This window comes from Cyclopterus lumpus, chromosome 20, assembly GCF_009769545.1.
Source record: "Cyclopterus lumpus isolate fCycLum1 chromosome 20, fCycLum1.pri, whole genome shotgun sequence".
Taxonomy (NCBI): domain Eukaryota; kingdom Metazoa; phylum Chordata; class Actinopteri; order Perciformes; family Cyclopteridae; genus Cyclopterus; species Cyclopterus lumpus.
The window spans coordinates 6,732,509-6,754,745 of record NC_046985.1 but is presented as its reverse complement, the minus strand read 5'-3'; the positions used below and the strand labels follow the sequence as shown (position 1 = coordinate 6,754,745).

The window sequence follows — 22,237 nt, the reverse complement described above, 5'->3', positions numbered from 1 at the left end:
TGTGTAATTACATTGACTCTGAATCTGAGTGGACAGCTTAAAAGCTTCAGGTTCATCTGAGAGTCGTGTCAAAGGAACAAACATGTATGCTGCTAGTGTCCGTATGGTAAGAAATGCCTTAAACCTTTTAAATTGTCACTGGCTGCATTTTAATAAATTATTATTTGGCAGCATCAGCAAGACGTCTATTTTTATCATCTTGACATTTGCCGGGAACACGTCCAGAAGATTCTGTGATAAATTGTTGTGTGTTTACAGCAGAATGACAGAGAAAAGTTCGAGAGGCTTTGAGGGTTGTTCAGGTCAGTGGAGCCTCATAAAGTTTGTCCTTTTACTGAGAAAAATAAAAACACACACCAGATCTCTGCTTAAGTTTGGACACTTCAACCTCTGGAGATCAGACACACAGTGAGTTTTGTTATGACACTGCCTTTTTGCAGGAAGTAATATTGATAATATGTTAAGTAAATACTTTCCCTTTCGTCCTCTCAGTGCTTCAGCAAAATATAAGGTCAAGTGTAGATGTTTTTTGTTTTTTTAAGTGGGACACCCTCAAGGAAAGACACTGTGCAGTTGGAGCAAGTCCAAATGAACAAAGTTGGATATCGTTTCTGCAATAACAAAACACACGAAACAGCTTATAAACGTATACTTGCTACAGGTGAGAACGTTTAAATGCTAGATGAAAATATTATTTCTTCAATACCGCCTGTTCAGAGCTGCTAAACTGCAGTTATGAGACAAAGTTTATGATTTACGAGTCATTCTTTTTCATTTCAATAATAACATTTACTAACAATGCATTTTATGAACAACAGGAAACACATTAGTCATTTCAACTGGACTTTTAACCTGCAGTATCTGAATGTACGGCCAATTACCAGCAGAGGAAACAAGCTGTTATAAAAGTGACCTATCACATCTCATGTTGACGTGACAATCTTGTCAGAAGATTCGCTATTACCTATTTACACATTTGACAAATATGGAACAACTTTAGCATTCATTCAAGTCCAATAGGGACTCATATAGCTGCTAATGGCTCCTCTGTATGTTCACTTGCTAATTGCTAACTTTGTGTTTCTGCAGCCAAACAGTTGTGTATAGTGGAACGTCCAGTATATTTAGAGCTTTTATTTTCTGAAAACAGTCGTGGGCCATAAACCAAAACATTGAGCTAAATTACACTATAAATCTCAGAGTGGCTAAAGGGTGAACTGCAGATTCAGGTGATAATCATCCAGATTCAGGTGATAATCATCCGATAATCATCACTACGAGCGACCCCTTCACATTACCCGTAGTCATGAGATCCATTGTTAATCTAAAAAGTGATCGCTGCTTCAAGATGTACTTTTAATGTTGTGCAGCGAACATCCCACTGACTCCCACTCGTTTAAAATGTACCAAGCCAATATTTTTTACATTATTGCTGACATAATCCACATGGGGAACATCAGTTCAGCTGGCAATGGTCCAACAGTCGGGTACATATTGGATTCAGTTCCAAGCTAATAAAATACTCAGATCTGTTGAGCTAGGAGACAAATCCCTCATCCAGTCGGCTGTTTTTTATCTTAAAACAAAATAAATAAATGTGATGTTTTTGTTTGCTTGATATCAGTTTAAACAAATACAGGTCATGGTTTGGTTGACTTTGCATGCTTACATGTTGTTTGTGCATGCTGTTGCCCCTCAGTTAATATCTCCGTCTAACGTACATGCTGGCAGGTTAAATCCCTCCCTCTGGCCCCGCCTGACGTTCATGTGGATGCTTCGCCGCCGGGTGTTTTGCGTCCTGTTGCAGATTTGCGCTGACAGCCCACTGCCGAGACGTGACAGGCGACACATCCGGCTTGATGCGAGGCTACAATCAGGTTGACAGGGAGGTAATGAAAGGCCCCGTCTTCCCTGACACTTTGGCTGTCCCGCTCGGTGCCCGTGCTAAAGTGCATTGCGGAGTGATTGACGGAGATGATTTGACCCCAGGGCGTCTCTCTTTACGGAGCGCCATCACTACGAGGACCTGGTCTGTCTCAGTGGTCAAAGGTCATCGGCTCACATTGTAGATGCACTTTATCTATCAGAGGGTTTGTGTATACTACAGTTTATATTTGTAGGTGTTTATTGTGAAGATTAAGTAGCTTTGAGACGAGACCATCTGGAATTTGTCAGTTAAACAGCATGTTTTGCACTTCATGCTTATAAGCTTTCTTCTGTCAGCTGTTTCAGTTTTCTGCTCAGTGAAAGTCCTGGAATTCGGAGGGGAGGAGCGATGGGATTACCATGTGGGACTGCACATCTGTCTTAAAGGGAACGAAACACAGGTCTGGCCTCGTAAAGAGGACAATGGACAGAGGTGGAGATGGAGAAAGGCTGGAGACACGGCCAGTGGAGGAACTGCGCCGTCTGATCTCATGGACTCCGGGGGTGTCGAACAGCTGGAGCGAAACCAGCTTGCTTTTTCAGACCCCGTGAGCCACAGCACAGCAAACCTTCGTGAAAAATCAAATGTCTAACGGTTGCAACTTTTAAAAGGTCACCTGGAGAGAACATGTACGTAGACTCTACGGTAAACGTTTGAAGAGGCCAAAGCTCTGGCTCGAACTTCCTGCTGGGAGCTTGTTAGCAGAGCAAGATGTCTCAGCAATAATCTCTCACCTCCTTGACTTAAAAGTTAGTTTCTATCTTTCATAAACAGAGCCCACGCTCTGCAGCCTCCACTGTTGTCATGAAAATCTGAGTTTTGTGATGTCTTGTTTTCTTCCAGCCTTATTCTTCCACTACTCCCTTCTTCCCCTCCTACAGATGTGAAGGCTTTTGTAGTCGCTGAACTTTCTCAGCTCTGGATAGCTTCGGCTGTGTTGGCCAGGAATGCATTCATTTATTTTGTATCAAAGAACACAGAGAGTGTAGGTGTTTCATTATGAATAAAGATTTTTGAAAGAGTGGCATCATGCCTTACATTAAGGTTTTATTGGGAGAAAGGAAAATATCTGCTTCGAGCCCCGGGGACAACCAGCATCTGTCCTGCTGGAGTGTCACTGAGTAGGACACCCTTCCAGCTGCTGGTCTGACCTCTGACCTTCCAGTGGTGGTGGGAAAGGAAATATGTTTTCCCTTATAACTCCTTTCAGGCTCTCAAAGAGTTTTTGCATTGTGGCTCTAAATGAGCCACATGGCTCGAGGGATGGCACGTTTGGTCTATCAGTTGGTGCAGCTCTTTGGTCCCTCTCCAGACTTTTGGATATTATGGTTTTCATTGAGATTTCTGGTTTTTAAAAAATTTGTATTACCTGTAAAACAGCTCGTTCTCACTCTCAAGTCCTCAAATACGGCATGACGCTCCACGTGGTCGGAGTGAAGACAGGACTCTCACCCAGGAGACTGGTGTTTTTGTCCCGTGTAAAGCCAATTGCTAACCTTTACTTATGTTCTGTTGCATCACATTATGTAACGTAACTTGCGTTGCATATGTCAGGTACCCTACTTAACTACCTTATAAATATAAACTTATTTTAACCCAAAACATTTTCCTAAACATAACCAAGTTGTTTTCTGTGAAGACAGAATTTCATGTTTCAAAAAGCAGAAGATGAAAAAACTGATGCTCGAGGGGGTTTGAAGTGAAGGGCACCTGATCAAGCAGCGGTATTTGCAGAGTTGATTTAGTCAATACTGTTCAAAATGATTGCTATTTTAGGAATAAGTGGAAAGGGATTTCTGAGAAAACACTTTCAGAGAGCCTCTCATATTATGATTTCCATCACCTCTTTAGTGGAAACTGTTTCCTTTCCTTTCCTTGAATGTGTTGACAGTGCAGATAGTAAATTATTTGGATGTCAAGGTTTCCATGTCTCCAGTCTGTCGGCCAATTACCTTGAAAGAACAGGTAACAATAATGCATGACAGTCTGGTGCACTGTCAGCATTTTATTGCGTGCATGAATGAGTGAGATTGTCAATGCATTTTTGCAATATGTGCAGTTGTCTGCAGAAATCTCTTGTGTGCTCGTCTCAGATTCATAATAATTAGTGTGACATAACAGATTTTCAAATTTTCCTCAATGTCAGCTGTCACACAGAAGACAAAGCAGATATTCTGCATATATTTTTGACGAGAACAAGCTTGTTAGTCGAGGTCATCTCCCCCACCTCGCTGACACCATCAAGAGACACAGGCAGCAGGGCTCTGACGTGTTGGTGTCTGGACAGTGACCCAGTTGCTGACGGGGCGATAAACACTCAACACGCGCCTCGACTGTCTTCATGGACTCTGTTGAAAAGCCGAGGCGTCGTGATGCAGTTCCACACAGTGCTAGTCATGTGCTGCTGGGTGACGGGTCTATACAAAACCTACCTGGCCCCGTTGGCAGCTAAAGTCACAGAAGACAAATCACCAAAGCTAGCTTTGGTTTGGCTACCGATTTTTTATTTGCCTCCGCCAATTAATAAAAACCTTGTGCAGCCGATAAAGCTGCGTTTACTGAATCATTACTTTTTATTTTGAGTTTTACATGCTTAGTTTTTTTTGTATCAATGTTTAAAAAAAATTTAAATTAAAATTCATGTACAGTTTTGAAGCCCGGCATTATAGGAAATCAATAAGAGAAAGAGAAACAATCTCACTAACTGACAGATATGTGCACGTGTCTGTGGCCAAAGAGAAGTCTTGTTGATCTATTGTCTCCTTGCCAGCCGGTAATGATATGCTAATGCTGTAATTATTTTCCTTCTCAGACAGCAAACTTTGCCGTCTTTTTCCAAGGACAGAATTACACTTGAGACATTTTAGAACGAGATGACGGATCGCTAAAATCGCTGCCCAAAATGGCCACCATTACCTCACGCTATTAATTTGCGCCTGACAAATTTGGGCTGCTCACATTTAAGACTTGCGAATTATTTAGGAAAAAGATGAATTGTAGGATCAGAAGTCTACCTCTCCATCACCACAATAGTGTCCCTGTGTGCCCAAGTGTAACAGAGCCTGTGTTTTCTGCCTGCAAAGCCCCCCGGCAGTCCATCTCCTGTGGTTGAATCCTCGGAGACAGGCGGTGTGAAGTCAGAGGATAGTGTCTGCTGCAGCTCCCGGTACAGCAGAGTGACTGAGCCCAGCATTCAACCCCCTCAGGGCTTTTCCATCCCCTTGCACACCTCCCCTCCTACATTATAATCTACCATTGTACACATTGAACTCTGGCAGGCAAGGTCTCCCTTATTTAAAACATCTGTTGCCTTGTTTGTGGTACCTGATTTTCCCTCCTCTTCGGGAGAAAACTTCAAACAAAATGTATGTTGAGATGTGTGATTTCTCACCTGTTCCTGAGTCGAGCCACATGCATTTCATCTGAAGCGTAAGAAAGAAAGCACAGGGTTTTTAAGGATATCACCGCAGGGAGATTTCCATGTTTTATTCATGCGTCACCACTTCTTGGTGTTTGTTTGTAAGCTTTTGCCTTCGTATGCCCTCTGCACAGAAACTACATTGTGAGAAGAGCAATGGTGTAAAGTACATTCATCAATTACTTCTATATAGCAGTACTATACTATACTAATCTTGACGATTGTCATTTAAATGAATGTCATTGATGTAAACTCATGAATTAAATGAATGTCATTAATGTTAAATAATGTTAATAATCTTAAGTCACACTCTATTGCCGAAAGAGGTGACACAATTGATTGGGCTGATTGATGAAAGCACTTGTATTTGCAGTATTACAAACGGGGAGTCTGTTACCGCTTATCGCCATCGGGAACAAAACAGATCTTCGAGATCGAAACTTTAAGTCCATCCCATTTCATAAGGATATATTGTACTTTTAACAATTTTGTTTGACAGTTTCAGTAACTAGTTTTTTTTAGTTACTTTTTTATAAATAAATATAAAAGTGTGACAAAATACTGCTTGTAAAATACACAACATTATTATAGCTCAAACCAGTGGTTTTCGGCTGGTGGCCCTTCACAGAATTGTTGTTAGCAGTTCCACCAAAGAGATTTTCCCTTTAAATGTCTCACATGGTTTAATTTTTTAAAAAGGGCACAAATGATTAAATAAATAAATAGTTTATTTTTTACGCAGCACCAATACTTTTACTTTCAGTACATTTGGCTCATAAAATTAATGTTTTTTAGTGATGATTTGCAGGATGAAATTCTGTATTTTTACATTATATAATGCTACTTTAACTTAAGTAAAGGATCTGAATGCCTCTTCTGCAAAACAAATGTCAATTCACGAGTGTTGCTACCTTACCTTTCCTTCTTCTGGCTGCTTGAAGAGCCAAGGCTCTGTCGGTGCTGTGGGGCCCTAAGTTTGATCAATGAAGCCCAGAGAGGCAGAACATGGGCCCCAGTGCTGATGGCAGGGTGCCCAGAGGCATGGCATGAAGAGAGAGGGGAGGCTGAGTCACACTTGAAAGTCCCAAAACAAGGAGATTTTTTCAAAGGGTTTGGAGCTTAGCTTTCCCATGAAATGTCAAGATTCTGCAACTATACTGCAACATTGCTCAATTGCAGTCAACCACAAAAACTGAATTTTATTGTAGAAAGGATCTTGAGAATACCGATTTCAACAAGGTGTTAGGCACATTCAAATGAGCAAAGGACCAAAACATCAGAGACTTTTCATTGTCATTTCTACTCTTCAGATTATGTTCAGATTTAACAAACAATATATAGTGTGTGAATCAGTGAGAGTTAGAGTTAAAGTTTTCAGTTTCCCCTTGTTTACAGTCTTTATGTTAAGCTTAGCTAATGCTGCTGGCTGGAGCTTCGTATCTATAGTGTACAGACATGAAGGTGGTGTTGATCACTAAATATGGCTAAAGAAAGCAAATAAATGTATTCCCTCAAAAGTCAAACTGATGTTTTAATGGAATACTTAATGTCAAATAAAGATAGAACAAGCAATAAAACATTTTCCTTTTCAAAATATAGATTGTCTTTGGCTAGTGACATCACTAATAGTTCATGAATATCATGAGGGAGGAAGAAATTGATCTTGAATATTATAGTAATGATAAAGTATGCATATGCAACTCAAGGCACCCGTTACACAAAATCGTTTTTCTCTCCCTGGCGTTGATTATCTCACCCCGCCCTGATAAATAAATCAAGAGAGCCTCGGACTCAAACAGGTGTTAATATGAATCTGTTACTGACTGACTCTGAGCCAAAACAAAGGCAGTGTGAGTTGTTTCTCCTCCGAGGAAAGTCACAAGGGTTCAAACAAAGTCAGCAAGGGACAAACGAAAGAGAAAGTTGGAAGATTCTACAAGTCAAACCCATTTGCATTCACACCCGGTGTCTCCCGGGCTGTTTGTCAGAAGGCGCTGAACTGTCTGTTTCTATTAAAGACTCAGTGCAGCCATGCCCAGCGGTACAAACAAACGGTGGCATCAGTCCTGAAGTGCACAATTACACCTCTGTCCTCTACAAGGGTCAAATATATGTCTGGGTTAGATCAATACGTATATTTGAGGGATCGGTGTTGCAAACCACAGACAGAAGCAGATACATATATCAGCTAATTTCCCCCTCCATTAAGGCCGAAGGTCTTTTACCGTAAACATGCACATGTCAGCACACGTAGGACCGTGTCAACAGGCAGCGGAGATAATCGACACAAGCGGCTGTCCGGCGAGTGTTTCCAGCCCGAGGGTGCAGAGGCAAGCCCCCGCACGCAACCTCACCTCACCTGGAAACTTGACAGACGCGGTCACAGCAGAAAGTCAAGTTTTCTTTTCACATGCTTTCACAACATAGAAGGTCATAGAGGGTTTGTGCTGCGCGCACATCTTAGCATTTAATAGAGCGTACGTGTGTTGGCATCTGAGTTAGCAAAAAACTGTACTTGGATTCAAAATAACTCGGGCAATTCGGTCAGCAACGACATCTTCTTGGTGAAAAGAGATACAGAAGTGTCAACAAACCCAAACTGGTGACCTATGCTACACTAGCTAACCAGCTAACATCAAACTGTATTGATCTCCAAGCTAGCTTGTTTGCAAACTGTTAGTTAGTTAGCTAGCCAGCCCGTTTGCTTGCTACCTAGATATGAAGCCACAGCCAGTAGTTATCTTAGCTTAGCACGTTATGTCTCTTGAAAGCAACCAAGAAGATAAAACTTGTTTAATCACCCACGCTGTCACAAACTGAATACTATCAAGTTTTATTGAAAAACAGAAAGGCAATATCTCAGAGAGAAGCCGACAGAAAGGCCGACAATATGTTAGAAGGATACATCCAGGATGTCAAAACTGATTCACCAGCGAAAACAGGTTAAAAGAAGAAAGGAGACGTAACAACACTGTTCCTGTAATGCTGGGTAGGTCTTTAGTGATTTATCATAATCATTAAAATCAAACTCAGTATCTCCTATGATCCAGCTACAAGCGTATCGTACATGAGTGTAGACCAAATATCAAACTATCGCTATAAATAAAAATGGATAATGCCACACCACTAATAAAGCTTACGATAAGCTTTGTTTTTTGACTTTCTGGCTCTCTGTTCCTTCAGAAGTCAAGATGACTTGGCTTTGGTCAACGATTTGCATCTGCGTGTCGGAAGTTGCACGGGTTGTATTAGTTATTCTTATCCTGTGTTGCCTGTTAGTCTGTTTTCCGGATGCACCACCGACCCTAAACTGTTAACAACCTGCACTATAACCCCGGACCCTGCAGCTGCACCACACAGCTGTCCAGGGCTGCGACTGGGAGCGATAAACCAAAACAACCTGCTCTCTTCGCTCACTATTTTATTTCCACCCTGATGACCTTACCAATAAACTCCCGTCGCGCACAATCTGTCTGCCTCTCTTTACGACTACATGTCTGTCTTTCCCAATAACACAATTCCAGACAAATCTGCTGTATTTAGTGAGATAGTTAGACATTTTATCTCCAAGGCAGCAAATCACATCGAGGAAATCATTTCACATAAAAAAATTTTTTTAGACACGGCCCGAAGAAATGCAATTTATTACATTGTTCAAGTCTGCTGAAGATTTTCTTCCAGTTGCCTGTATAATTTTAAATGCCATTACAACTAGTGGGAAAAGTGCAAGGGCTAAAATAAATGAGAAATCTGATGAATTGTGTATTTAAGTAATGTAATTAGGTTTGCTTTAGTATAGAAACCTTTGTGCTTTTCACTCGTCCTGTCTGAAAAGAGACGAAGCAGAGCTCAAATTTAAATATTTTCTCTCCATAATTAGACATTTTCACAGAAGGTAAAGGTGAAATCTTGTTATTCAATTGGCAATGCACATATTTGGCAGTGTTCACTTCTAATTAAATAGAAACACACATGTCTCTGTGCAATACACAATCCCTTCTAAAATGGGGATTTCTTTGGTGGGAGTCAGCGATCTGTTTTTCGACATGCTGCTCTGTAGGTGTCGTTGTGCAGAGCAGGTTGTGTTGTCGACAATATTTATTATTGATTTCCTGTGAGTGGCTAACGCCTCCACCGCTGAATGGAAAAAGATTGAAGCAATTACAGACTCTGTGTGACTTGGATGAGTCTCACAGGGCTGGGTTTGGCAGCTACAAGCCTGGGGAATGGTCCTCTCCTCCTTTCCTGCTCATACGTACAGCAGAAGAAGAGAGTCTGAAAATATACGTGCTTGTGGGATGCTGTTGCTGTAGATTATTCGGTATCTTCAGTCTCTCTGCTGGAGCTGATGTGTGTGTGTGTGTGTGTGCCTGGAGGCTGTAGGTAGGAGGATATGGGATTTGGCAAGTTTTTATGGATGTTTTTCCTGCACAAAATAATAAAATCTGGGTTATATGTTTACATCTACTCACTGGGAAACTATCCAGATCTTGGAGGGAAAACATATGTAATGCACGTATTTTATTTAAGAGGATCTGTATTACTCACAAGTGAAGCAAATTAACTTGAGGAATGATGAGGAATTTCACAAGTGGATATGAGGGCTGCTCTTAGTGCTGGAAAACCACCTTACGTGTTGTTGGTTGAATTTGGTATGATGGATTAGTCCGACTCTAACGAGAAAGGAGGAGGCGCCATTGACTGAACATGAGAAGATTCATATCAGCTAATTTATGAGAAATAAAATGTAGAGCCTGATTTATACTAGATTTATTGACGCTGATAGGAATATCAATTCAAGATTAGAATTCAAGGAAAACACATCTCCAGTAAACAAAATAACTCACTGCAAGGATGAGACAGTTGACAAGAGGTGTCCACGTTTTTGTGTATTGTTCATTTCCTCTAATAATCCCCCTGTTAGCTGTTAAATCATTCAACAAAGGTGTCTGCAATCCAAATTACTGTCTCGTCCTCCGACAGGTGGAGTCTTTTCTTTGACTAAGAGTTGGAGGTGTCTGTGTGTGTTTACACATCGCTTAACTTACAGAACGTTGGACTGTGGCGAGGTTTGGAGGGCCGAGAGGCTCGCTGATGCTGATGGATTACCAGGAAGGATGAAGACACGCCCCAAGGGCCTTAAGGGCCTCGCCTGTAGCCCTTTGCCCAAAAAGAAAGTGGAAAAAAAACAGTTAATACACTCACACCAGCACTCAGTTAATCAATCCCCACCTGCAGGACAAGTCACACATAAACGCCACAGACACGTGCGCACACCTCTACACACACACACACACACACACACACATATAACAAGCCTGTCCACACTACAGGGAATCAATCATTAGTAAAGCGCAGCCGCCTGACATGGCCGTGCTATTTCTCTCACATGAACACTGTCTGCGAGACCCAAATCGATTGCTTTTAGGGTGACAGAAAGGTGGTCAATTAGCTGGAAGCCCCAGTGCCGATCAATATATCTTTAAAATGACTGTAATTTATACCTGGACATTGTTGTGATAATGGTGTCGAGATGTAAAGAGTTTTTCTTTTCATTTTTGCAAAGTAGGAGTGATTCCTTCATTCATATTCTTAATTTAACCTTTATTTAGCCGAGGTAATCCCATTGAGATTATGAACCTCTTTCACAAGAGGTCAATATATATAAAACCACCATATAAAAACACAGATAACAGACTAAAAATGAAAGTTAAAGACATTTACATGAATGAGACGACATACTAAAACAAACCAGGAAAGCTCATCAATCAATAAATCACTACATTCAGTGTTTTGACGAGTAAAATCAGGTCTCAAATTATATTTACTCCTGTTTTTAAAATCTTGCATGCTTATAAACTAATCTAGTTTGAATTGTCACAAGAAGATGAGGGTCCAACTTTAAACTTTCGCTCAAATTAAAATAAGTTTCACTCGAAACTTTTTTTAGACAAATAGGCTCCTGTAGTTGTGGGCACGTATTTTTTTTTATCCTTCATTAGTTTGCATTTGGGCAAATTGGCACTATTGAAACTATGCTAAATTAGCAATTAGCAGATGTATTCATGATGTACAGTTAATTATCACTTGGTTGATTTGATACTGAAGTAAAGGAGAAGATCGTTCTGTTATTAATCAGTTTTTTATTGTTTTCTCATTGACAAAGCAATATTGGAACTGTAATGATGGAGTTCAAGCCAGCCCGTCTGTGTGAGATTTACAGTAAATACACATATTATTCATCCAGCAGAAGTGTAGTTGGCCAAAAAGAGCATAATACTTCAAATGATGAAGAGATCGGATGAAGAGATCGACCCACACAGTGGACAAAAAGAGCGATTATTGTGTCAAGTCTGCCTCAGATGTTCGGTGTGTTTCTATCAACAGAAGCTCAGCTGAAGACTGTGAGCCCCGGAGGATGAAGGCTATTGTTTGTGATATGGCGTATCAGAATAAAAGTGCAGGCTTTTCTCCTGCTGATCCGTCTCTATTCTTCCGTATAGATGTGACCATTTCCAATTTGAAGGTCTGTTAGGCAAGAACTAAGAGGACAGTGTGGGAACAGTGAAAGGACATATCTTGTGTTTTCATGGAGCGATTTAGGCAGACTGAGAGATGCTGAGCTTTTGTCTGTGCAGAGATGCTTTTGGCTAGCCACTGACCTGTAAGAATACAGTAATATCACCTGCACTGGAGGACGGAGATTTAACCTGTTACAGGAGGTCCAGCGATACGTCGCCTGCCAGGCCCGGGCTCTCTCCTGCTTGAGTGATTCAATGCCTCGAGGCTCCAGAGCCGCGCTGCTCATTCGCAAAGTTGAAAAGTGGAATGAGAGCCAGCAGCCGCGCTTCATAGTCCTGCAGTCAATCACTCAATCTCTTGAAATATGAGACAGACATGGTGCCTGACTGGAATCCCGAAACCCCAAACGCCAGTGTCAATCAGGAAGCGCAACTCTCTTCGCGATGCCGCTGCCTCCTGACTGCCTGCAGCCCTCCCCGCATGACTTTGCCAAAGCATTTTTGTATAACTTCCTTTGACTGACCCAAAGACGGAGCCAAGACAACCACCAATTACCGAAAGAAAGCCACGGCGGTGACAGTGGAGTCCGCGATGGTTTACTCCGGCACTTTAAAGCCTGTGTTTTGGGGTTTGGTACTGTGTGCTCGGGGATGTTTCTGGGTGCTTTGTGGCTCAGCCCGCTTGGATTTTGTGTCCAGTGTATTTAGTTGTTTACAGCAGATGCTTGGAAGGGAAATTAGCATTTTTCTCTCAAGCCCGCTTAAAAAACATTCTGTTCTTCAAGGTTAAAGTCTTGATTAAAAGTCGCTGAACCTGAAGCTGGACACAGTCGACCTCCTAATTCCCCCCTTAGCTTCCTTGCCTCCGGCCTCCTCTCTTCCTCGCTGTGTTACCCCGAGCACCCCCGAACGCAACATTAGTTTTCCTTCTAATGAATTCCCTCCACCTTCCATGCTCGTCAGATTGTAATTAACACTTTTGAGACTTCAAAAATTGGCTTCTATTTATAGAGCTTCTTTCGCACCTGGCTCTTTTCACATCTGAGAGACACACAAGGAGCGCCTGCTCGTCACACAGTTAGTTTGACATTATTTCGTTCCTGTTTTTTGTTACGTATTCTGATGTCACCACCTTGCTGATAGAGTTATGGCAGGGTCAGGCCAACTTGCCCAAACTGTGATGCTCTGTGGGGCCGTGGTGATGGTGCAAGTGAAGAGTGTATAAAGGTAGTATAAGGAGCGATAATGTCCACATGGGTCCAACAACACAGGGCTTTCACCCAGGAGACTGGCTTTCGTGTGAAACCAAAAAAGTTGACATTGATTTATTTGAAGTTATGTGGTCTATGTAACACAACCTTTCCCTGAACCTTAATAGTGTTGTAGCCTCAACCTAAACAATAGAGTGATGCAGGACTGAGTCCTAAAACATGGAAATAAGTCAACATGTTTGTGCTTTCAGTTCCCTCGTCTCAAAGACAATGGTTTTTCTTTAATGTGTTTTTGTTGCGTGAAATTAGGTCTGTGGTTAGCACACGGTTCAGATATTTTAACATTTTGTTCTACGACATAAAATACATCATTAAATATCCTTCTCTTGAATTTTGAAGATTTTACATATCTTAAAAAAGGTGTGTCTAAATGAGACGACTAAATGCAATCTTGTCGAACACAGGTCTGCCTTTAGCTTCGCTGCGGCAACCACAGTGTAGTTTGTTAATATATACGTTTTTTTATTACATTCACACTTCAAAAAAGTGTGTTTGCCATAGAGATTATTTTCTGCAATAATCCCAAATACAACGGAAAGCACCACTGGCCTTTTGTCGAAGGAAACAATGCGATGCTAACTTTCATGTTGGCCCACAAAAACGCGCCAACCCTGCAGCACTCTATTGTTTTCAATGAGAATGGCTTCTATGTATAGACCCCAATCACGCATGCCACATTTCTCACTTTGGTGACATACAAGAGCGCCTGCTCGCCACACAGTGTGAGCAGCACACAGTGTTCACGGTGTGTTTACGTATTCTGATGTTGCCAGGGACCTTTCTGATATCCTTATAGAAGGATCAAAGGTCCGTGCAAAGTCATTGTTTGCATGATAATGCGGCACATTCAGAAGTACGATAGCAATTTTCATCAATTTGAACTGTGTCTTTGTGCTCCGTCTCTTATCTGAAGGGTTACTGAGAAATCAGCTTTGTATATATTTTGATGTAAAATCCTCAACTAGCATGTTTTAGAAAGAGACACGCGTCTCTATCTGCAGTCACAATCTGAACCTCAGGGGATGTTTGTGTTGCAGCGCTCTGACTTAGACAGATGTGACTAATTGTTGGCAAAACAAAATCTCTGGTGTGATGGAGCGTTTGCAACTTGATGCCTCTGTCCGTTGGGACATGGGTTTCATTTTCTGGATGCTTTAAACTCGTCTCGTGCACACAATATCTTTAGATTGCATTTCACATTTAATATTTCAAAAATGTTTACTGTCATCCCTCATCACGCTGTTCGTCTGAACTTTATGAGGACCGTTTGAACCAGAATCTCTGGGTTCTGCCTCTCTGTCTACCTGTGTTTAACTTTCTCCTGCAGTCGACTTCTAGACTTTATGTGTTTGCCTAATGACAGGCTGCGTTTTCTTTTACAGAGGATGTGTAAAAAGCAAGCTCCGGCAGGTTAGAAAAGCTCTGCATACTGTAATAAGTAGCAGACAGAGATTTAAAGGGTCTGCAGTTGGATCACTCGGCATCACACATGCTGGGCATTTTGAAACTGAAGTCGGGTTGTATAATCTATAATATATTAACACACAGAATAAGATAAAAAGAAAATCTTGTTTAAAAAGCTCTCATCTCGTCCATCACAAGATCAAACCAGCAGCAGTCTCCTATTAAACCCAGTTTATTAATTTATTGTGAACGTCATATTTCATTTCTGAGCTTATCTGCCTCAATATTTTAGCATCCGCCAATACTGATAACACTCTGTCAGCCTTTTATTTATTTTTGAGCCTCAGCATTCGGTGCTCTGAGAGGACCCTGGACATAATTTGGCTTTTGAAGGACCAAACATTGAAAACTGCCTGTTGTGTCAAACACTCAATCAGGCACCAACCTCATATGTTGACTTGAGATGCTATGTTTTGGTTTCTGAGCACACTCATTCCTTCTAATGCTGAAACAATGAACCGATTCGGTCTGGATCCCGGCATGTGATTCGATGAGGATGGCATTGCAAGTTAGCTCCGGCTGTTCATGGTATGTGGGCCCCTTTTTGAGTCAAGACGTACGCTTTCACTAAGAGAAGCCGTTGTGTAGCAGGTTACCGAGGCTTTCACACATGAATATTGACTGTCAGTGTGGTAAATCACAAAATTATGCTGTTGACTTGAGTGTAAAATCTTTAGGTTCGTCAGACACATAAAAACCCTGTTTTTTGTGTGAATTTACCCTTTAAACGAAAAGTGCAAATCGATTTTGTGTTGTTATGCTTAAGTTTGCAAGGGCATCATTGTATGCTGGCAATACAAAATTACTTCAAAAGTGTGTGTGTGTGTGTGTGTGTGTATGTGTAGGTGTGTGTGTGAGTAAATGAGTGCTTCTCCTGACACGTTCCCATTGAATCATTGCTGATGAACAAAACAAGACGCGCTGAAAGGAGGAAAACTTGCCACGTTCTTTCCCGTGATCTTAAGCCACACTGTTAATCACATTGCCTGTTCTTTCATGAATCATTTGTCATTTGTCATTCTGCTCTAACAAGAGGGCCTCTCATCACACAGATTATCTAAGATCTGATTAGGTTGTTTACTCTTTTAAAGCTAAAATGAGCATAATTTCAGAAGAAAAAACCCAGTCCTTCAGCAATCGCTACATCAACTTAATCCTCGTGAACCCTGGTGACTTGAGCCTGAGAGATGGCCCTGCAGCGTTTACTCTGATAAAGCAGTGTTCAGTGGGCACTAAATTAAGCACCATGTCACCCAGAGATAGGAAGACAAAGAAACCGTTAAAGGATGTGACTTTTTTTCCTGCTCAAATCATGCACACCACAAACACTAGCATGCAGAAATGAAGCGTTCCACCTCCTCTACTTCCCAGTCATGTGTCTCCTGTCCGCAACATTGAGTCAGGTGGGAACTGAGAGGGGAAAACAAGCAGAATCTGAATGAAAGCAGGGGTGCAGACAGCACCTTTATTCTGCGGTTTTATGACCCCCTAAAGGTCCTTGAAAGGTTTTAGGTGGAACCAAATTACAATCCCTCTGGTGTTTGTGAATCAGAGGTGTTGACAGGCGTGAGTACGGCCAACAAGGCCGCCCGACAGAGTCAGGGTGAAGGTATGCGGGGCCTTTCAGACCAGCTGAAAGAAAAGTAGAGGGGAAAGATTTCCCTTCACACAAAAGGCGAGGAACAGTCTCGTACTGAGGAGCAGCCTCGTCCTGCTGGGAGGTTATTTTAGGCGTCCCTCAGGGGTCTGACCTCCGTGCCCTCCCCAAATGCTTGACAAAAGACCCAGATCTGCCCCCGGATAATAAGTAAATCTGCTGCCCCTGAATCACCAACACCAGAGGTAGTGTTCACAAGAGAAACGCAGGTGCATGCGCTCCTTTTTTAAAAGGTGACTCATCACGGGCGTTCACATTGGGACACGCTGGGAAAAGAGCAGGCATTTATTCAAAGTCCCTGTGTCGTGGTCATGGTGCATTTTAAAGCATCCGCTGTTTGCCAGCTTTCCATCGTATATTGAGGAACTGACAAAGATCCTTTGCAGGACGAAAATAAATGTTTAGGTGCCTCTTGGATGAAAGTGTAAAAGTGTTTTGCCTTTGCTACTTTGTACACTTGGGTGTGACTAATGACCATCGGGGATAGAGCGAGTGTCAGGAAGTGTTAGTGGCACGGTGAGAATGAGCGAATAGTTGGCATGGGGAGCTGCTGCAGACACAAAACAACAAGACCGAGATGATGCACACTCGATCCTGCATAGACTGCCTCGTCTGTGGCCAAACCGGAGCTACCCTCTTTTTGACCAATAACAAAGAAATAAGGGCAGCATTTCATCCTACTGCTGGGTCCATACAATCTAAATTTAAAGTAATTGGTTATAAAAAAAAATGAAAAAGATATAACACTGCTATCTTATAATATTCCCATGCGGCCTCTAGTTCACGTGAGCCATGTTTACTGTGACACTAATCGAGGGCCGTAGGGTCCCTGTAATGTTATGTCTTGATAAAGACAAAGGAGCTGGGTCTGACCTGTGCAACGACACCAACAGAAAGGTTGCTGATCCGGAAGGGAGTCAGGACCGTCCCATGTGATCAGACCACAACGCCGGGGTTTGCGCTGGCTGAATTTGAGTTAACAGCATGGAGGATGAGGCGAGAGTTCGAGTCCTTTTTTTCTTGTTTCTGCCACTTTGGATTTAATCCAATAACCAAAGTACCAAAAGGTAGAAGAAGCCTGTCCCTTCAAACCTTCTACTTCTTCATCTTCTCTTGTTGGACTGAAGACAGACTGGACGCTATAATTAATAATCCATATAGTGCTTTTCAAGATACTCAAAGACACTTTACATTATACACCGTAGACACAGCTACGAGGACTAGGGCGGGGATTGAACTGCGAACCCCTTGAATGAAAGACGGGCATGCTAACCACTGACCCACAGTCGCCCCAAACAATTACCAGGATCAAGTGTTACAAGACAGGACGGGCCGGGGCTATAGTTGGTTAGCATGCTCATCCCGGTAGAAATATCTGCAAAACAATACATCTTTGACGTTATTTCTTCATATTCTGTTGATAATGTTAGTTCATTTATTTAAAATGTTTTAAACTAATATTATGTCCAGATCTTGCACCCTGCACCTTTTGAAAATAAAATAAAATGTGAGCTACGGTCAAGTTTTCTGCAAGTTTGTCCAGAAAACAAAAAAAACATGGCGAATAAATAATATATGCTGCTTCTCTATGTTTAGGTCTGACAACTTTTTTAGAGAGACCTGTAAAGGCACCATTACAGTAGTCGAACCTCCTGAAGATAAAAGTCCTTAAAAAGAAAATGTCCAAGTCCATAATCACACCATGATTTCTAGCTTGTTTCTTTTTTTGATTAAAGGTGAGCACTAACTTTTAATTCTTCTTCATTGCTGCAAATTGCCCTCAGCTCTCTTTCCTATTCCTTCTGCTCAGTTAAAGCCTTCCAAAGTGCACCGAGGCCCATCTCTCCGTGCAGATCGGTCTCTTTGCTTCTTGCTTTGCTGTCGCGCATTATGAAGTGAGTCTGTCAGACTCCACTTTGGGGGGAATTAGCATCTGAAACTCCTCCACTTGCTCCCTCCTCGTCTCATGGGAACCGCTGGTGGGGGGCCCAGAGAGAGGAGGAGGAGGAGGTGGAGGTGGAGGAGGAGATGTGAGCGTTGAAGAAAAGAGAAAGACGGGGAAGGAGTGGAAAACGCACTCTGCTAGTTCAAACCCAGTGACCTCTGTCTCATTAACAGAAACAACGTGCACTAATAGTTGAGGAATCGGCAGTGTTTTCTGTGCTGAAGCCAAAACAATTTGCATCGCTGCAACAGCGTGCAAGCCATTGCGTTTGGATGATCGCTATAAAAATTAAGTTTATTACTAATTGTCTTGAATCACTTAATCCTTTTAGAGTCACAGGGAGCAGGAGCTTATCCGAATATATACCGAGCATCAGCCGGAAGGCAGGAATCTCTCATTCATACCTGCACCACATTTAGCTGCTCTAATCTGATGGAAGCAAGTGGAGAACATGTTTAATGTTTACATTTATATTTATTTCACTGGTTGGTTCTGCTACTAAGAAGTACTCATATCATTTACTTAACTCAAAGTTACAATATCACTCCAATAAAATTTCACTTCAATAAAAGTACGTAAAGTATGAAAGTAAAAGTATACAAACATACATATTAGAATATTGTTACTGTTGCTGGTGGAGCACAGTTAAGTACTGTATGTATAGTTTAACACAGTATCATGCTTTATAAATATATTGCATGTTTTGTTTGTAAATTCTTAATCTGGAAACCAAACTAGTTACTCCAGCTGCCAGATGAATTTACTGGATTAAAAAGTACTCATATTTTCCTATAAAGAAAGGTGTTATACAATTGAAATACTTGTACTTAAATACAGTACTTGAGTAAATGTACTGCGAAACCCACAAAAATGTAAATGATCTTATCTAGGTTTAGACTGAACTTACTCTCACACCTGTAGTTTGGTTCATTTATTCATTACATTTTTATTTTTATTTTACATCCAGTCTGTTTCACTACTAAAACATGATTTACCTGAATATCATCCTGCATCGACAACATTACAAATCATATTCTAGCGACATAACTCCTAATACGTTTATTTTTCTTCTCCGATGTCACAAAGAAATAGCTGATTGTGAGCAATCAGGAGACGAAAAAAAAGAGTTTTTCACCACATTTAGAAGGAAGAAGGACTTTTTTAACAATCTGTTTGACGCTTTTCGGACTCGTCCTTTCCTCTAATGACGCAGCAGATGTCACCGTCAGTCTCGGGCTCCGTTAACCAAGTCAGTGTTTACATTTCTGACCGGGATAGGGATGGTTGTGTGTGACTGTGGTCCACTGGTCTGGGTGATGGCTGCTGAGTCATCGCTAATGTGCATCTGTTTCAGACAGATTTCTCCCCAGAGGAATAAGAAAAGTCTACAGAGACAGTGAGTTGTGAGGGAGAGGCACATGATTAATATCTTGAATCGTCCCCGCCTCTATAATGTGACAATTGCTTGAGTGAAAACACAAATATTAGTGTTGCATGTCATTATCTCACTTCTACATGCAACACATTGACCTACTGTGCATTTTTTGACGTGCAATTACAACTTAAAGGTGATCTGGCCGATGTTTTCTTTTACTCACACTCTTGTTTTCCCGTCTCCCCAGGGGTCTCTTATTCATACGTGCAGGGGCAGGCAGGAGATGAGGACGCGGCGGTGGACGTGAAGCTGTACAGTCACCGGTGGAGGAGATGGCTTCCCCCAAAACCTCGTAACATGGACAGTAACAGGGCCAGTCAGGAGCAAGACCAGGACCCTGAGCAGGAGGAGGCTGAGGGCTTCCCGGGCCTGCTGTCCGCAGAGGAAACAGACAACAGCTCCCAGATAGAGGTCGGTGTTGAGTCTTTAGAGGTCATTAAAGGTTAATAGAGGATATTTGCAGAGAGAGCTGTAACTTTATGTCATTTTGTGTTTTAAGAATCAGAAAAAAATTCAGAACATTTAAGTTGTATAATGTTTATTAAGTCTTCTGTGGCTCTTCTGTGGGTTTCTAAAATCTGGGAAAAATGTCTAACTAAAAGTTTGCGTTACAAACAAAGATACAAAGATCAATGAAAAAACTATCCAGTTGTATTATGGGAAGTGTAGCGTGCAGGGGTTTTGGAGTTTGAGCCACACACGTGACTTCAAGTCATTACGTTGCTTATTATTTATGTTTATCTGATTTTAACCGTCTCCTGCGAGTCTCCCAAATGAAATGGAGGTGCAACGCTACAGTGAATCACTGGAGCACCTGTTCAAATGTGTTATTAGTCAGCATTAAAAGCCCAACACACCCATGATCCTCCCACACAGGTGTTCACACTTGTATCACGCCTCGGCTGAGGGCTGCGTGGGAATATACAGACTTTGCTTGTTCGACAGCTCTCTGGTCTTCCTGTTGGTTTTATCACACCTGTTTGGACGTGAGACGTTATGCCGTGTTCGTGTCATTATTATTAAATAGTGTTCCCATCAAAGTCCAACTCGTAATCCTGATGGGAATCTTGCACAACGATATTACGCCAGTATTCAGAATATGACAATACTCCGAAATGTATTCAGGCTTTATGTTTAAGCTCTATGTTGTATGATATATCAATAATTCAATGTTATTTCATGCAATGCAATGCTTTGCAAAGGGAAGGAAAAAAGATTTCATGGAACTGAGGCGAATAATTGGGGTCGATAATCATTCTCAAATTAGTTAATGGAAACAAAGTTTGCCATCGTCGTCATCATCTTCCAAATGAATCCAGACTTTGTGATTCAGTGCCGCTCCACACGGTAAACCTTCCCGTCTAGTAAAGCAGCCAACTAATATAAAGAGTATGAATCAATAATATCCTTTGTTGAGCTGAACCAAAATGTACTCTTCTGTTGCTTCCATGGAGCAATTATAAATCCAAAAAAAGAGTGGATGTTTAGTAATGAAAAAGAAAACTAGAAGGGGCCTTTTAATATTATATATCAAATTAAGATCAGCCCTCAGGTGTTCATCTACCTTCTTTTTCGGGGCTGGATCATCGTAAACTTGACCTTGGAGGGACCAGAACAGGAAATGAACCCGGCCTCCCACAGTTTGGAGTGTTTAGTGGAGCTGCTTGAGATTAATAGCCGGGTCCGGCTTGTGTTTGTGTCTATGTAAATGAAATTACCCCGTGAGCCTCGGCCTGCACACAGTATCGCGGCGTTCAGTCATAATGATGGCGGCCACCTGGGCTTAGACAGCTCGTTAAGTCTTCCTGTGGCTTCTAATCATCTCGGGCTCGGAGCCTCGCGTCTCTCGGCGAGGACGGAGGACGCTTTGATCGTCAGCTGCAAAATCACTCACACGCAGGCATTTACTTCGGGGCACAATCAACACACGCTCGTTATTCTTCGCTCTCTCTTTGGCTCATTTGTTGTTGCAGAAGGGAAAAGCAGCACGAATACCCCGTTATTCCTCCCGTCATTACTCAGCACACACGCGGTGCCCCTCACCTGCCGGTGACACTTTGTGGACATGAGCAACGCCTTCATGTTCAGAGGGCAGAGACTGGAGACGCTGAGCTGAACTCTTCCACCCAGCAGTGAGCTGAATCGACTTAAAGAGTGTCTCCTCTGATGTGAAGGAGCTTTAACTGAGGCAGACAGAGGGGGGAAAGCTCCTCTTCGATGCTTTCACGGAGCTGTTTGTCAACGGGGTTTCATTGTGTGTTTTGTCTGATTCAGTTAATGATTTGCTAAAGAAACATCAGAATCTCTTCCTGTAAATGCAGCATGTCTCTGGTGCACTGAAGTCTGTGGAAGCTACTTCCTGTATATAGACAGATTTATCTTACTCTCTTACAATTGATTTTCTTTTGTTTTTTGCTTAGAAATAGTGAGTTCAGAAGGAAGAATGTACTCTTTTCCAGAGGGGCTGAGAACAGTCTCATGTTAATTACTGACGTATAACATAGTTTTGTTTAATTACAGCTGCACCAATATGTCACATACTCCCTTGCTTGCCAAGAGTTAGATGAGAAGAGATTCATTTCAATATGAAGCTGCAGCC

At 41.8% G+C, this 22,237-nt stretch overlaps 1 protein-coding gene across 1 annotated transcript in view; it reads left to right on the top strand.

Moving 5' to 3' along the window:
• plxdc2 (plexin domain containing 2) overlaps positions 1 to 22,237 on the top strand; it is an 81,538-nt gene that overhangs the window by 14,435 nt on the left and 44,866 nt on the right. The window contains exon 2 of the mRNA XM_034559649.1: positions 19,826 to 20,049. Within this exon, the coding sequence (XP_034415540.1) occupies positions 19,826 to 20,049 (224 nt within the window). The remainder of the gene's footprint in view (positions 1 to 19,825; positions 20,050 to 22,237) is intronic.